This window comes from Cupressus sempervirens, chromosome 10 (assembly GCF_028749045.1).
Source record: "Cupressus sempervirens isolate cs-2001-9-10 chromosome 10, ASM2874904v1, whole genome shotgun sequence".
Classification (NCBI taxonomy): domain Eukaryota; kingdom Viridiplantae; phylum Streptophyta; class Pinopsida; order Cupressales; family Cupressaceae; genus Cupressus; species Cupressus sempervirens.
This window is the reverse complement of record NC_143127.1, coordinates 783,771,063-783,787,472: the sequence shown is the minus strand read 5'-3', so window position 1 is coordinate 783,787,472 and position 16,410 is coordinate 783,771,063. Positions and strand designations below refer to the sequence as shown.

General features: G+C 38.5%; 1 protein-coding gene across 1 annotated transcript in view; it reads left to right on the top strand.

Annotated features, from left to right (window-relative positions):
* LOC149536229 (uncharacterized) overlaps nucleotides 1-15,904 on the top strand; it is a 95,449-nt gene extending 79,545 nt beyond the window's left edge. Inside the window, exons 6-9 of the mRNA XM_089804526.1 lie at nucleotides 12,873-12,941; nucleotides 13,201-13,567; nucleotides 13,901-14,052; nucleotides 14,159-15,904. Coding sequence (XP_089660652.1) covers nucleotides 12,873-12,941; nucleotides 13,201-13,567; nucleotides 13,901-14,052; nucleotides 14,159-15,646 — 2,076 coding nt within the window. The 3' untranslated portion in view covers nucleotides 15,647-15,904. The remainder of the gene's footprint in view (nucleotides 1-12,872; nucleotides 12,942-13,200; nucleotides 13,568-13,900; nucleotides 14,053-14,158) is intronic.
* Nucleotides 15,905-16,410: the final 506 nt, after the last annotated feature.

The following is a 16,410-nucleotide window of genomic DNA, read 5'->3' as shown; positions in this document are numbered from 1 at the left end:
GTACAAACGTAGACTCGAGGGGGTATGAGGTGAACAATCGCAACCCATAATTACCTACCCCTCAGTTGGACTAACAACGGAATACTTAACAATATATTTGATGACATTATAATTATTCTTGACAACAAGTATAAACTCGGGACTATCAGGTTTTTTCCTTTGATGCCGGTAATTGTATTTTGTTTGTGCTTTCTTGATCTATGATGCATGATTACCCTTTGAATGCTAACTTGCTTGTTGGTTTTAGCAGAATAGTTGTTACATAGTTAGTTTACATGATGCAAGATTATGCTCTGATTTCACTGTAGTGTTCCCAATTAATTTTACCAACAAATATCCTATTTCTCCCTTGGAAAAGTAATTTCAGTGACTTATGCTATTTGTAATGTCCCCATTTTAGCAGTTGACCAAGTGTGTGTGCGTTAGCCTTGTTCTACATGGTCTCAAGGGCTAACGAAGGGTTTAATGGGATCCTAGAGTGTTTTGGCCTAGTCATTTCCAGTTTGGGCCAAAACGAAGTTGATTTACTCAGTTTCAGGCATACTTACTATTTTTAGTAAGTCGGCAGGACACAGTGTAGGTCAATTTTGGTGATTGGATTCGATACTCCTCGGTGAGAGCTTTCCGATGAGCTATCACTCGCATTATTCGGAGTCTGATTGCTAATACATTTTAATGCCTGAAGTTTTATTAAAGTAATGTCTAATTTAATTGTAAAATATTGAAGTGTTACTTTAATATTTATTTTATGGTGATGTGTACCCAAGGGAGACATAAGGGGTATTTTAATATATGTTTTATATATTACACATCTTTTATCCCACATTGCCCATATGAGTTGAGCGGACCCTTGGAAATAGAATAAAAGGAAGCATTTGTGGCTTCATTAGGCAGGTTGAATATGAGAAGAAATTGGTGTGTGAGTTGCAGCTCCATTCTTGGCATTTGAGGACGTCTATCCTCTCTTGTAACATTCTAGACGTCATTCCCTTGGGGTTTGGCCTTTGGAATTCTTTGTTATTGGCTTCATTATCAGGCAATTTAGTTGCATTTCCAGCTACAGGCAGATTTGGTATTTTGCTCATATCTTCTTCACTACTTTTCCGATGCTTATGCCGCTTTGAGGGAATGATATTATGAAGGTAGTGGACTGATTGAAGGACAAAGCACTGTAGCAGCAAATTCAAAAGCATTTGCTGGAGTATTATGTCAATACTGCTGAAGTAATTAGTGAGTTGATAAATCTGCCATGTATTTGGTTTTATGAATTCTGAAAATAACATTTTATTAGCAGCAGTTCATTTCCACTTTGCATATTATTGTAGTTTCTTTCTTGTTTATGTTGTATGATACCAATTCCATGCACAAAACACAACAGACAAATAAACGTTTGATTTCCAAAGTTATAAGGGGTTTAAAACATTAAACGGAGAAATAAGAGGTCGAATGCAAACTGTTTGACAAAATTCCTTTCAGCAAATTGGTTTGGTTTTTTGGGACATCCAGGGGTGTCCATTACAGTGGTATCAGAGCTATAAGTCCTGCCATCCTGTGGAGGTCTTATAGGGAATTTGGAACAGCCGGATAGAGGGAAAAAGTGTTTGATGAAATGTCAAAACACTAAAATCAGAAATAAGTAAAAAACACAGGCTAAGCATTTATGTTTGAGCATGCGACAGGGGTCTTATAATTTCCGCAATACCAGAGCAAGACAAAATAGGATTTCAGACTTGCAAAGCAAACAGTCTAGTACATCCGTGCAGGTGGACATTGAATCCAACCATACAAACACAGAGGAGATATTCTTTGATTAGGACAATAATATGGGTGATCGAGATGACAGGAATACAGGATTAGGCGGAGGTGGAAATGCTAGTCCAGATCAGGGGGAGGTACTGTTCAGACAGCTATTGGATACATTAAAGCAGGGGCAACGTATGCAGCAGGAGCAGAATAGGTGAATGAACATGATGTTGCAGCTCATGGCTAGACAGATGGGTGTCAATATTAATCCAGGTGATGCCAACAACAGAAACAATAACAACAAGGGAAACAATAACAACGGGGGAAACAATAACCATGGAGGCCAAGGCAACAACAATGGTCCTGAGAATAACATTAATGGTAATAATGGACACGGAAACAATGGGAATGAGGCTGATAACTTTAGACACGTTGCACCCCCAGCACAGACTGCGAGCTCGAGACCTCTTCTACCCACTTTCCCACCCAGAGATCCGGTTCAACCAGTAAACGAACCGCAGATTACCGAGTTAGAGGATCAGTTCAGGAGGGACTGGGAGGCTAGTGGACCGGAGTTTCAGGTGGATATTTCTCTTAGAGATTATATGGATTTGAGGATGAGACACATGCCTAAAGCAGGAGGGAGGAATCAAAACTTTGAGCTGAGGAAGAAAGTTGGAAAACTTTCTTTACCTTATTATGATGCTTCAGGGAAGATGACTGCACGAGCTTGGGTGCAGAAGGTAGATACATACTTGCAGCTAAATCCTATGCCTGAGGAGGAGGCTATCAAGTATGCGGCTATGCACTTGGATGGCGTTGCACATGAATGGTGGCATCATGGCATGGTGACTTTGGGGCATAATCAGATTACATCCTATGAAGAATTCACCGAAACATTGATTGAGAGATTTGACACTAAGGATCCCGAGTTACATTTCAAGGAGCTAGCACAGTTAAAACAGTCAGGTTCTGTGGATGCTTACATTGCCGAGTTTCAGCGCTTGTCTGTACTTGTTACTGATATCTCTCCTAGGAGATTGGTGGTGTTATTTTGTGATGGTCTTGCTGATCCATTACGAGGTTGGGTGAAGGGACATGATCCACTCACCTTAGCTGAAGCAACTAAAAAGGCACGAGATTTAGCTCCTTCGGTATACAAAGGAAAAAACCATTCAACAAATTCTTCCTACCGCAAGGACAAAGACAAAAAACCGTTTCAGAAAGAGTATAGCAAACCCAAAGAAGGATCAAAAGGACTAGACAATGAAACCTTGAATGAACTTCGAAAGAAGAAGCTGTGCTTCCATTGTAGAGAGCCTTGAGACTTATCTCATAAATGTTCACTCAAGGCGAAGGCGAATCAAATGGAGTATTTTTCAGCAGAAGAGTCAAAATCAGAAGGGGAGGATCAGCACTCCGATTCAGATGAGGGTAACACTATAGAGGAGAGCAACATTCCTAAGGATGATAGATTGTTGGCACGCTTGACAGGGGCCCAAAAGGCAATCACATTTAAGGTCAGGGGTACTATCCAGGGGCAGAAAGTGATATCTCTTATTGACACTGGGGCTACACATAACTTCATAGATGCACAGTTGGTAGCCAGGAGAGGGTTACAGACAGAGGAGCATGATGGGTTTAGAGTCATGGTGGCTAACGGTGATAAGTTATTATGCACTCGGAAGATATCTAATCTTCGCATCAGGTTTGGAGATGGCTACGAGTTGGAGGATGAGTTCTATGTTGTGGACATGGGAGATTATGATGTCATCCTCGGCATGACATGGATGGCTTCACTAGTTGAGTTCACACTCAATCTAGTGAAATTGGAGATGAGATTCCAGCATGAGGGCAGAACTGTGGTACTTAGAGGACTTTCAGATGGAGGTTGCAGAGTAGTGTCCTTGAGGAGAATGCAGAGACTTTTTTGTCATGATGACATAGAGTGGGCGACAGAGTGCTACATTATGCCAACTTCATCAGAGCCACAAGAAAAGAGTCATCCACCAGATATCCAGAAGATACTTGATAGACACGCTAAAGTATTTAGCGATATTCCTCATGGGGTTCCTCCTGACAGAGGGATGGAACATGTTATTGAGCTCGAGGAGGGAGCCAAACCAGTTATGATTACTCCCTATCATCATCCTAAGAAACACAAGGATGAGATAGAGAAGGCGATTAAGGATTTGTTGGAGATGGGGCATATCAGGCCCAGTAAGAGCCCCTTTGCTTCAGCAGTAGTATTGGTAAAGAAGAAGGATGGAACGATGCACATGTGCATCGATTACAGGGCACTGAATAAGAAAACAATTAAAAACAGGTATCCCATTCCTAGGATTGATGAGCTGATTGATGAGTTGCATGGGGCATGCTTCTTCACCAAAATTGATTTGCGATTCGGATACCATCAGAGCAGGATGAGAGCAAAGGACATTGAGAAAACAGCCTTCCGATGTCACTATGGCCACTTTGAGTTCATGGTTATGCCATTTGGTCTAACCAATGCACCTGCTACATTTCAAAGTTGTATGAACCAGGTATTCAGGAAGCAGCTGAGGAGATTTGTCTTGATCTTCTTTGATGACATCTTGGTCTTTAGTAAGACCTGGGAGGAGCACTTACATCATCTAGAGGAGGTGTTATCTATTCTGGAGAGAGAGTCATTGTATGCCAAGGAATCTAAATGTGAGTTTGGCATGACTGAGCTCCTTTACCTTGGGCATATCATTAGTGCAGATGGCGTTCGGGTTGATCCCGAAAAGATTAGAGCTATTGTAGAGTGGCCTACTCCCACAAACCTTACACAGCTTAAGGGATTCTTTGGTTTATGTGGTTTTTATAGGAGGTTTGTTAAGGGATTCTCACAAATTGCTACACCCTTAACAAATCTTACCAGGAAAGGAGCCTTCATGTGGACAGGGGCAGCACAGAGGTGTTTTGAGCATTTCAAGTAGGTAATGTCTTCATGTCCAGTTCTAGTTCTACCGGATTTCACGAAGCCTTTTGAGCTTCATTGTGATGCATCAAGTGATGGGATTGGAGCAGTATTGATGCAGGAGAAGCATCCCATTGCATTTGAGAGTAGGAAGCTCCGGGGAGTTGAGAAGAGTTATTCTGTCTATGACCGGGAGATGTTGGCCATAATGCATGCATTGGCCAAATTTCAATCATATTTAGTAGGTGGACGTTTTGTGATCAAGACTGATCACAACAATATTAAATACTTCATGAGCCAGCGTGATCTTAATGATCGGCAACAAAAATGGGTGACTAAATTGCAGGCTTATGACTTTGACATAGAGTTTGTCAAAGGTAAGAAAAATGTGGTGGCTGATGCCTTATCTCGGAGACCTCACTTATGTGCTCTTGCAGGGATTTCAGGAGATTGGAGAGATCGGACTATAGCAGAGTATGTCGGAGATGCTTGGGCTTCTGGATTGATTTCAGGTACCATACAGGATGATCGCTATGAGGTGACAGATGGATTGATCAGAGTTCAGGACAGGGTTTATTTGATTCCGTCATCACATTTGAGAGAGGCGATACTGAAGGCATTTCATGATGCACCCATAGCTGGACATCCGGGGGTCTTCAAGACCTATAGGCAGATCCGAGAGCGGTTTTCATGGAAAGGGCTCAAGGATGATGTTCAGAGGTATGTCAGGGAGTGTGTGGTTTGTCAACAGAATAAGGGAGAGCACACATTTCCTGCAGGTTTATTACAGCCCTTGCCCATTCCTGATAGGAAATGGGAAAGTATTTTGATGGACTTCATCACTGGTTTACCACGAGTGTAGGGAAGGGATTGCATCTATGTGGTGGTGGACCGCTTGACGAAGTTTGCTCACTTCTTTGCTATTCCGTCCACTTACACAGCAGCATAGGTGGCAGATCTTTTCTTTAGAGAGATATTCAGGTTACATGGGCTACCCAGATTCATTGTCAGTGACCGGGATAGTAAGTTTATGAGTGTTTTTTGGCAAGAGTTGTTTAGGTTGTGTGGTACAGATCTTACACCTAGCACTAGTTATCATCCACAAACAGATGGGCAAACAGAGATTGTGAATAAATGGGCGGAAGGATATTTGAGGAACTATGTAACTACACAACAAAAGGCTTGGATCAAATGGTTGCATATGAGAGAGTATTGTTATAACACCACTTATCATATGTCCATCAAGATGACTCCTTTCATGGCACTCTATGGTTATGAAGCACCTAGCTTCATGGATTTAGTTTTGGGGGACAGTAGAGTGCCCAAAGCCAAAAACTTATTGTAGGATAGTCAGGACATCCTGAAAGTGCTCAAAGAGAATATACAATAGGCCCAGAATCAACAGAAATTGTATGTTGATCAGCACCGAATAGAGCGTAGCTTCGAGGTAGGGGATATGGTTTACTTGAGGCTACAACCATATAGACAGTCATCGCTCAAGAAGAGCGGAGCTGAAAAGTTGAAACCTAGATTTTATGGTCCCTACAGGGTGATTCGCAAAGTGGGCAAAGTCGCCTATGAGCTTGAGCTTCGAGAGGGCAATCGAGTGCACAATGTGTTTCATGTGTCTAGGCTTAAGAAAGCCATTGGTCAGAGTGTAGTGCCTTCTGCAGATTTACCCCCTTTGGATGAGGAGGGGAAGCTTGTGTTAGTACCCGAGGCTATTCTGGACACCAGAGAGAGGAAGCTTAGAAACAGGATAGTGAAGGAGTATTTGGTCAGATGGAAAGACCTGCCGGAGGAAGATTCTACATGGGAGAGTGAGCAGGTTATTCAGTAGGCTGGACTGAGATTGCTTGAGGACAAGCAATTTCAAGGGGGGCGGACTGTAATGTCCCCATTTTAGCAGTTGACCAAGTGTGTGTGCGTTAGCCTTGTTCTACATGGTCCCGAGGGCTAACGAAGGGTTTAATGGGATCCTGGAGTGTTTTGGCCTAGTCATTTCTAGTTTGGGCCAAAACGAAGTTGATTTACTCAGTTTCAGGCATACTTACTATTTTTAGTAAGTCGGCAGGACACAGTGCAGGTCAATTTTGGTGATTGGATTCGATACTCCTCGGTGAGAGCTTTCCGATGAGCTATCACTCGCATTATTCGGAGTCCGATTGCTAATACATTTTAATGCCTGAAGTTTTATTAAAGTAACGTCTAATTTAATTGTAAAATATTAAAGTGTTACTTTAATATTTATTTTATGGTGATGTGTACCTAAGGGAGACATAAGGGGTATTTTAATATATGTTTTATATATTACACATCTTTTATCCCACATTGCCCATATGAGTTGAGCGGACCCTTGGAAATAGAATAAAAGGAAGCATTTGTGGCTTTATTAGGCAGGTTGAATATGAGAAGAAATTGGTGTATGAGTTGCAGCTCCGTTCTTGGCATTTGAGGATGTCTATCCTCTCTTGTAACATTCTAGACGCCATTCCCTTGGGGTTTGGCCTTTGGAATCCTATGTTATTGGCTTCATTATCAGGCAATTTAGTTGCATTTCCAGCTACAGGCAGATTTGGTATTTTGCTCATATCTTCTTCACTACTTTTCCGACGCTTATGCCGCTTTGAGGGAATGATATTACGAAGGTAGTGGACTGATTGAAGGACAAAGCACTGTAGCAGAAAATTCGAAAGCATGGGCTGGAGTATTATGTCAATACTGTTGAAGTAATTAGTGAGTTGATAAATCTGCCATGTATTTGGTTTTATGAATTCTGAAAATAACATTTTATTAGCAGCAGTTCATTTCCACTTTGCATATTATTGTAGTTTCTTTCTTGTTTATGTTGTATGATACCAATTCCATGCACAAAACACAACAAACAAATAAACGTTTGATTTCCGAAGTTATAAGGGGTTTAAAACATTAAACAGAGAAATAAGAGGTCGAATGCAAACTGTTTGACAAAATTCCTTTAAGCAAATTGGTTTAGTTTTTTGGGACATCCAGGGGTGTCCATTACACTATTGAAGGGACTTCTTGAACAAAGTCTAAAAGGATAAACTGACTTGAAATATTGCTTAATGGGTATGAGAACATATCACACCTTTATAAGATATCCTTAAATACTCATTCAAGCTGGAATATAATATTAATTGCACATAAGTGAAGTGAATTGGTAACAATGGAAGATATTAAGAGAAAATATTTGTCCACCTAGAAAACTTGATTCATTTGGAAAGCACAAAGTATACACTAGATTATAGAATATGACCAATGGTTTTGCCAATTTCCACAATATTATGGGATGCTATCTTTAGGTCTCACAGATACTTCCAAGTCAAAGTCTTCAGGATACAAACAGGTGATAGCAATATATATATGTTATTAGTTCAAGCCAGTTATGGATCACCAGTCCAAAATGTAATCCAAGAACGACAATTAATGTATACTAGTTTGATATTCTACTTCCAATATTCCTTAATTGAGTCCTTTAGATAACCTTCCTGAATGAAATACCTGATACTCCTTACGACACTGTATTTGACTTTAAGTAAATCACTCAATTTATAAATCTCTGTTTTTGGTCTTTGCACACAATGATTTTGATGAATTTCCTGACACAAGGTATATACAGAGTGATGATTTATAATGTCCAATTTTTCTTCCCCTTGAAGTCTATTGTTGCCTTTCCCATATATAGACTGCTTGTTTGACCCCCTATTGATATGTATATGTGGGAGGGGAACGACCCACTCTTTCAAAGGTCGTAAGTTTGATTAGAAGTTATTGTATAGCATTTATTCTATTCAGTTATGTTGTTATATTTAGTATTAGGTATTTAGATATATTGCTATATATATTTTTATTTTTCATTAATATATATTATTTTATTGTATTAATTATAATATATTAAATAGGCATCATATTATTATATACAAAATGGAACAAATGGCAGCGACATCAACATTCAGCTTATTAAAATTTAAAAGAAAAAATAAAGAGATTTACTCTATAGAAGAGAGGGGTTTCTGAATGACATGCATTGGACATATTATCTTCCCCCTCTTCAATTTCCAGTGGGTCTTGGGAATTTTATACTAAGGAACAAGATCCAAGGCTTGGGAAAATACATAGATTATGGACATGAGAAAGGCATTAAATTTGTCTAGCTGGTGTTTCAAGTCAATGCATGAGTTAAGATCATTTAACCTCATGACTGGTCTCAGTGCATATACAGAACATGCAGGTAAAATATGCTACTGATTCCGATCTGAACTGTAAGAAGAAAATTTGTGCTATATACTTGGGGGTTTCTTTGTCAACTAAATAGTCTTCTAGAGTTCTGGCACAAACTAAATGATCAAGCACTCTTTGGCAGATTCAGTTTGAGTGTTGCCTGTATGGGAAGAGATATGGAGGATGGTACATGGAAGATTCAAAAGTTTTGAGTGACGATGGAACAGGAATGTTTCAACACGCTGAAGTGTCTTTATTGAAAGATGTCATTATACCATACACACATCTGCTTCCCATGCGAAACATCTTATAGGATCACCCTCAACAAACTCTGCTTCACCTTAAAGGAGCATTACACAGGCAAAGGCTGACTTGGGTGTGGGATAAGTTAAAGATGACTGGATAAGCAACAGCATTTTGTCATTGAAGAAGGATATCCCAATAGCATGGGCCGTGTGCAATCTATATAAGTGCATGATTCATTAAATCCAAATGGCTTGTTAATCATCTTAAAGCTATAAGTGCAACACAACGAAGAAAATCTATGAGAATAAATTCAGCATGTGTTTGAATATGAGATGGTTGTCTTGGGGGCCATTGGCTGTCAGAGATGGTGCACTCAATTCACATCTGGAAAATGATTCTATTTAAGGTACTAAGTTACGAACAATAAAGGAAATGATTGTTCAAGAGTGAAGAAAGCCAGATGGATCTTATATTCCTGTTTGATGTCATTGCACGTGGTATGAAATTATTGTATGGAACCTAGATGAAATGTGCAGTAGAGCACCATGCATGGTTCCTCATTTAATGAGATTCCTTTATCCAATTCTCATGTAGTCCATTCTTATGCTGCTAATTGCATTGAGCAAATGTTGATCGTTTAGGAAGTGTGCATGAACAATCATGTAAGTGATAACTAAATGCATAAAATAAAATAATAATTAAAGTTTGCCAATCAAGGGACATTTGAAGCGTTATGACTTGGATAAAACAATCTATTTAAGAGAAAACAAGCAAGGAGTATCATTGAGAAGACATTTTATTATTTGATATCCGCTCCTCTTGGAGCATGGAACTTGGGTTCATTTAATCAGAGGATGAAACACCTCTAGATCTGGAAATGGAGGATGAAAATCCACAATCCTTTAATTTCACAGAGACATCATTTTTACAAGAATCTATTTAATTATAGTTTGAATAAAAATACCCTTTCAACTAGCAGTGGATCATGGCATTCTAATATTTTCTTTTTGAAGATTTGGAGGCATTTCATTCAGAAGTGGGATGCCACAGATTCAGAGATAAATTAATAGCCACAGTAGAAGATAATTGAGCCTTAGTGAGCTACTTTCTAAAATTGTATCTGATTAGTGAAGAAAATATTGAACTGCAATTTCTTGGTTGATTTCATATTTGTTTAATTGTGCAAACTTAAAACTATTATTATTGTGAGCTAGGGTATGTTATATTTAAAAGAATATGAAACAAAAGTACATGTTTATCTGTGGCTTTTCTTTCTAAGGTGAGAATTTGTCCGCACCATTCTTTTTCACCTTCCACAACTCATCGATGCCCTTATTTCTTTTTCTTTGCCTTTTTATTATTGCATGTTTCATATTCCTTCAAATCGCACCATTAATCCCAACTCATACTCTAATTTTTGGAACTCCTTTTGTTGGTCTTCTGTTTGCTTCTGTCTATATTCTTCTTGTTCTTTCTTCCATCTTGGTCATCCTCTTTTTCGCATCATGATACCATTCTGTATTTGCAAGCACAGACAAAACCAAATACACAGTGACAACTAATTCTCGGTAGCTTAATGAGATTTATCATGTTTCATGTTTTCTGTATCCACAGTATCAATATCACCCTTCATGTTTGTTGAAGATAATAGCTTTGGTCAGACTCATGATAATCAATGGCATGATCTTTATATGTATGCATGTAATATATATAAGTATGTATACTGATATATAAACACACACACACACACACACACATGTACATCCATTGATCATTCATTCAACAACCTCAACTTAGAACCAACAAAAATCCAATATACAAACAAAAATTTGTCACCTCTTGTGATTTGGTAGCCTTATTTTAATATGGCATATCTTTAATAAAAAATTCTGCACCAGAATATTAAAAATTTGCATTCATCACTAGAAAATTTCATGCCACGTCCAGCATGTCAAGATCTAGTAGATGCCAGAACTTGATGGATATTCTGCTTGTTTGGAGATGTTTATGGTGTAACGAGTCATGACATAGTCGAGGAAACTGGTTTATGGTGTTGATTATGAAATCTCACAGTAGAGAAGCCATGCAAATTCCCAATATAGAAATAGGGGCATTCACTTGTGCTGCCAGGAAGACCTGGTCAAATGCAAATTTGTATTGGTCTCTGTCTCAATTATCTGTAGCCTCAAAACACTTCCTGATTGGTGACACATTTTTTTAACTTGGCTTCATACCAGATTCACTATACTTGCTGCCAAATAATGATACAGAACAAATCTCGATGTGTAAACACCTCTGATAAGATCTTCTTATTGCTCTGATACCATAGCAGCTCAAGTAAACATAGAAAGATCTAATGCTCTTAAACAAAATGTAGCAGATAGATAGGGAAGAAACATCCACAATATAATATTAAAAAAACATCAGTAACATCTTTTATATTTTCAGGTTAAAATGCTTATCAGATGTCTCATCTCCCCTCAAAAAACTTTTTCCGTACCCTTTCCTATTCAATGCATAATCTGTCTCCTAACCCCAAGTTACAGCTCTATTAATTTGAATGTGAGCCGTTAGAAACACATAACAGCTGTTTTCCAAAAGACTAAGAAATTACGAACCACTTCTAAACTTAACAAATACAATTTGACTTGCTTCTTGATTCTGAGGAATTGGTTTACATGAAAGGATAAGGGATGTATTACCATGCTGGTCATTTGTCCAATGCAAGATGATCTGCAGCTGCTATTTGAATTACATGAGTAACAGACAGATGGAAACATTCAATGCTGGCTCACAAACATTTGTGCTGCTGTTTGAGTTAGTGATAGCCCAACAAAAACAATATATTTTTTCTGTGCACTGCTTAATTTGGTATGAGTTAGGGATATCCAAATGATCTAATGGCATTTCAGTGAGATCCTTTGTTAATAATTATGTGGCAATGATGGCTTACTTATGTTGCAAAATGGAAAACAATCAGTAGTGACAAGTGACATAAAAGATAATAAGAAGTATGTTGTAACATAATCAAAATGAGCTAATCTGCTCTTTAACACTTCTAGTTACTATCCAGTAATCAACTGACACCAGCGATCCTTTGTCAGCCAAGAGCAGATTTGATCTTTAAATATCATGGCAAGTTGCATTATTACCAAGATAAGATGCTACTAAATTTTGAGGAATGTTGTGCTTTCTCATATTTTTGTATTGCATATTCTTTTAAGTTAATGATTCAAAGGAGATTAGCCAAGATTCACTGCTAATTTATTAAGGGTTTGAACCGTTTTATCACTTTTTGTATCATGTTATTATATATTAAGACCTTTATATTTTGTTGATTTCCAGTAGCAGTTTATTTACCCTTTTTATTCTCTCTACAAGATTAGATCAGAAATTGCATGTCTTGCATTTATGTTGTCATACTCTTCCCACCTCTCTAGAATGCTGTATTTTTTCCTCATTCCAAGGTTTACGGACATCAGGGTCTGGAACCTTGACAATCATAGCTTGTCACAGGTTTGGTTTATGATAAACTAGGTTCTTCCATTTAAAGAACAAGTGGGAAACTTAAGCTGAAGCATATGGAAAACTTAGCTAAAGCATTTATGTTATTTCCTTTCCAATTTCCTCCTAACTGAATTCTGTTTGCTATTTGATAATTAACTTTCTCTCTAAATTTAAATTGTTTTCATGTCCACAGAAAGATGTTTTATTGGTTTGTAGCAATGCAATGTCCTACAATGCATCTGGAACAATCTACTACAGACAGGTATAGTAATGGCACCTAATTCTGGTTTTTGGTATTGTTATGCAAATGTAAGGAAAACACCTTGGGATATTATTTGAGATTGTTTTTTGGTCTTATTTAGCTTTTATGGTTTTAACGTTGTTCCTTTTCAACTTTGATATTACTATAGTTAGTTTACTTTTCTATCACTAAGATTATTCTTAGCTAATTTGTAGATATTAATATTTTACCAATTCCTTTTACATATACAGTTTTTGAAAATAGTGATTCCTTGCTTCAGGCTCGCGCTATACAGGAATTAGCAAGAAAAACATTTCAATCTTTACGATGTGACCCTGAAGGGAGTGAACCAGAAAAAGAGCGAAAATCAGCATTAAAAGCAAAGTCTGTTTATTATTCGAAGAAGCCATCCAGGAGGGGTAGATGGGGAAGGTCTCGCTTGGAATCCACAAGATCAGACTTGGCTTCTGGTACAAGCCATGCTATGAGTGGAGAACGTACAGACTGGTCTAATGATGCAATGAAATTAAGGAAGGGAGCTTTCTTGGATAAGTCTGGCACTTTCTTAGAGGCTACAGGACGAAATATTCAAGGGCATTTCAATGCAGGTGTTAACACTCCAGCTGAGTTGTCAGAGGAATTTTCAGGTTGATCTCAATCTTCTGTGAGTTTTTGCCACCGTATTGCAGCAAAAGTAGAATCAGCCCAAGTTTGAGCCCCCCTACATTGAGAATGTGATCAGCTTCCATGAGAAATAACTAGTATTTAACAGGGCTAATCACAATTATTGTTTTTCCTTCTGGTGTTATGGAGTCTAGGATACACCTTAAAGGCCATATATACTACTTGCATATGCTTGTAGGTTTGCATGTAGTGTTTGGGTATACCTCTTTGAAATTTATATCTGGACAGTTATCTTAGTATTTACTGTCAAACTCTTTCTCTTATCATCTCTTAAATGTCTTGAGTCCTCATTTCAGGTTCAGCGCTGAAGGGAACAGCGTTTAGAGATGGGAGAAGAGAGCTACTGTTTGATGAGAACCGCCGTGCTACCTACAAGCCATGGAATATTTCAGTGACTGGAAATGAGTCTCTATTCGTTACAATTGGGGATTCCAAACAGCTAATTAATGTATGTTCCACGTTTAGCATCTGCTAATTCATGTCATCTAGATATTTATTTCTCATTATAAGTAGACTTGTTCCAAATCTGATATGGTGCATTCAAGTATTTGCAGACTGGAATTCAATCGGAATATGCATATGCAAGGAGTCTTGCCCGTTTCTCAGCAGAGCTAGGTCATGCAGCCTGGACAGTTGCAGCCAAGAAGATAAAAACGTCTCTGCCTTCTAATGTGCCATTTGGTCCAGGGTGGGTGGGTGAGTATGAGGTTCCTCAGAGTGTGTTGCTGTTTCAGGAGGAGAGTAATGATCAACAAACTGCTATCACATTTAATGCCATTCCAGCTAGCAATGATGTGAATAAGGTTGTTCATTCAACAAGTGATCAAACCTCTGCAAACATACAAGATTTTGAAGGACAATCCTATCTATCTAGCAGCATTATGGTTGCTCCCACCTGTGCAGTCTCTGTGACTGAATCTGCTGCAATACCTGCAACTCAATCTATGGGTTCACATGTGAACAGTGATAAAATTATTAAATCACATATACAAGTAGTAAAAGAGATTGAGTTGAAGTCAGCTTCACCAGTTGTGGAGTCCAGGGAGGATGACATGGCAGGTGCTAAGTTTGCATCAGATGTATCCCAATCGAGATTGCTTGAAATTGTCTCAAGAAATAACAAACTAATGCAATGGACATCTTCTAGACAGGCTGATCGGGCACAATCTGTTTCTAGTCGTCAGGTGAGTGCTGTGGAAAGGATATTGGATATCACTTCAAACCACACGGCCAGGGAGTCAAATGATGAACCAAAACCACCGAATAATTTGGGTAGTCATAATGTTGCATCAAATACCGTAGAACATTCTGCACCCAAATATGAAGACAGTGGAAGATTTGCTCAGGCACCTCAATCCTCACGTAGTCAAGAGCATGTAATGCAAGATTTAAATCAGTTTGTTAATTCAACACAAAGCAAAGTGCCTGCTTTGCAGCAGATGGCTTCCAACATGTCTATTGATACTCCAATATTTGGGTTTTCCTCAGCTGAATCAAGACAAAGAACAGTTAACTGTGGGGATGCCGTGGCAGAAGCATGGGCTCGAGCTCAAGCTGCAGATGTTGCCCATGCTGGTGCTGCTTCTGTAAGTAAAATGCAGGTAACATCCGACAGATATTACAATCCACAGCAGTCTCAAGTAAGGTCACCTTTTAGTGTTCCTCAGTTTATACAACAACAGCCACCCTTCGATATGTCATTATATATGCAGTTACAACAGAGCAGGATGCATCCTCAGAGCATGTCAAAATTTTCTCACATAGTTTCTAGAGGGAGTGGAAACCAAATGGCAGTTTCTTCGAATTTAAATGCCCTTAATCAAATTAATTATTTGCCGACACCAGTGGGATCTGAAGTTCCCCACCCCCAACAATACTTAAGGCAATCTTTACCTCCTAAACATCCTTTTCAGCAGACATCGGATTTTTTACATTCAATTCCACCAGATCTGAATGTAGGATTTCAGTCTCCGAAGTCTCCAAGTAGGCAGCCCTCTGGAGTTCTGAGTGATTCACAACCTGATTTGGCCCTCCAGCTTTGATTTATTGAATATTCTTCACCAGATTCTTCGATTTTCTGGTTAGAAGCATGCTATGTCATGCCAGCAATTTTAATCTGTTGATTTGCAATGCATCATACAAAATGAAGAGATGGGCTTTTCCAAGAAATAACCCATTATATTGTAAAAGAGCTATCTGTACATCTACCAATTTCTAGGCAACTTGAGCAAGGCCTGCCGTTAATTAGCATTGTATTGGCAAATTATATAATTCTAAGTGAAGATTCACTTTTAAGGGTTTCTTTTGTTTCCATTCTAATTGATTTCTTCACGTATAACCTCCTTGGGATAACACAGAGGTAGAGAAGTGCCTTACGTTTTACTAATTTCATGGCATGAATCTGAATTATTCTCTCTAATGTACTACATGCTTCTTGTTTCTCTGTGGAAGACCACATCTTGTGCTTAGATTTTCAACGCTTATCCAAAAAGATTGGCATTATGCAGCCGGGAGATCTGTATTATAAAATGGTTTCTTCCTATCTTGTGACCAGATGGTGCATATCTCAGTTCTGTTAGAACTCGTTGATAAATTTTCGGAGTTTTGAAGAAAACTCGGATTTAGTGCTGACGAAGCCTTACTTTTTGAATTCCTCGATGGAAACTACTGTTTGTGTATTAACTCAGTTGATTTTATGAAGGCGGCAACCCCATGTAGTAGCACGAATCTCATCATATTATTCATGAATTGAACGTTATGGTTAAAATCCTCGTATTTTTGCTTGGGGCTCTTCTTATTATTTTTT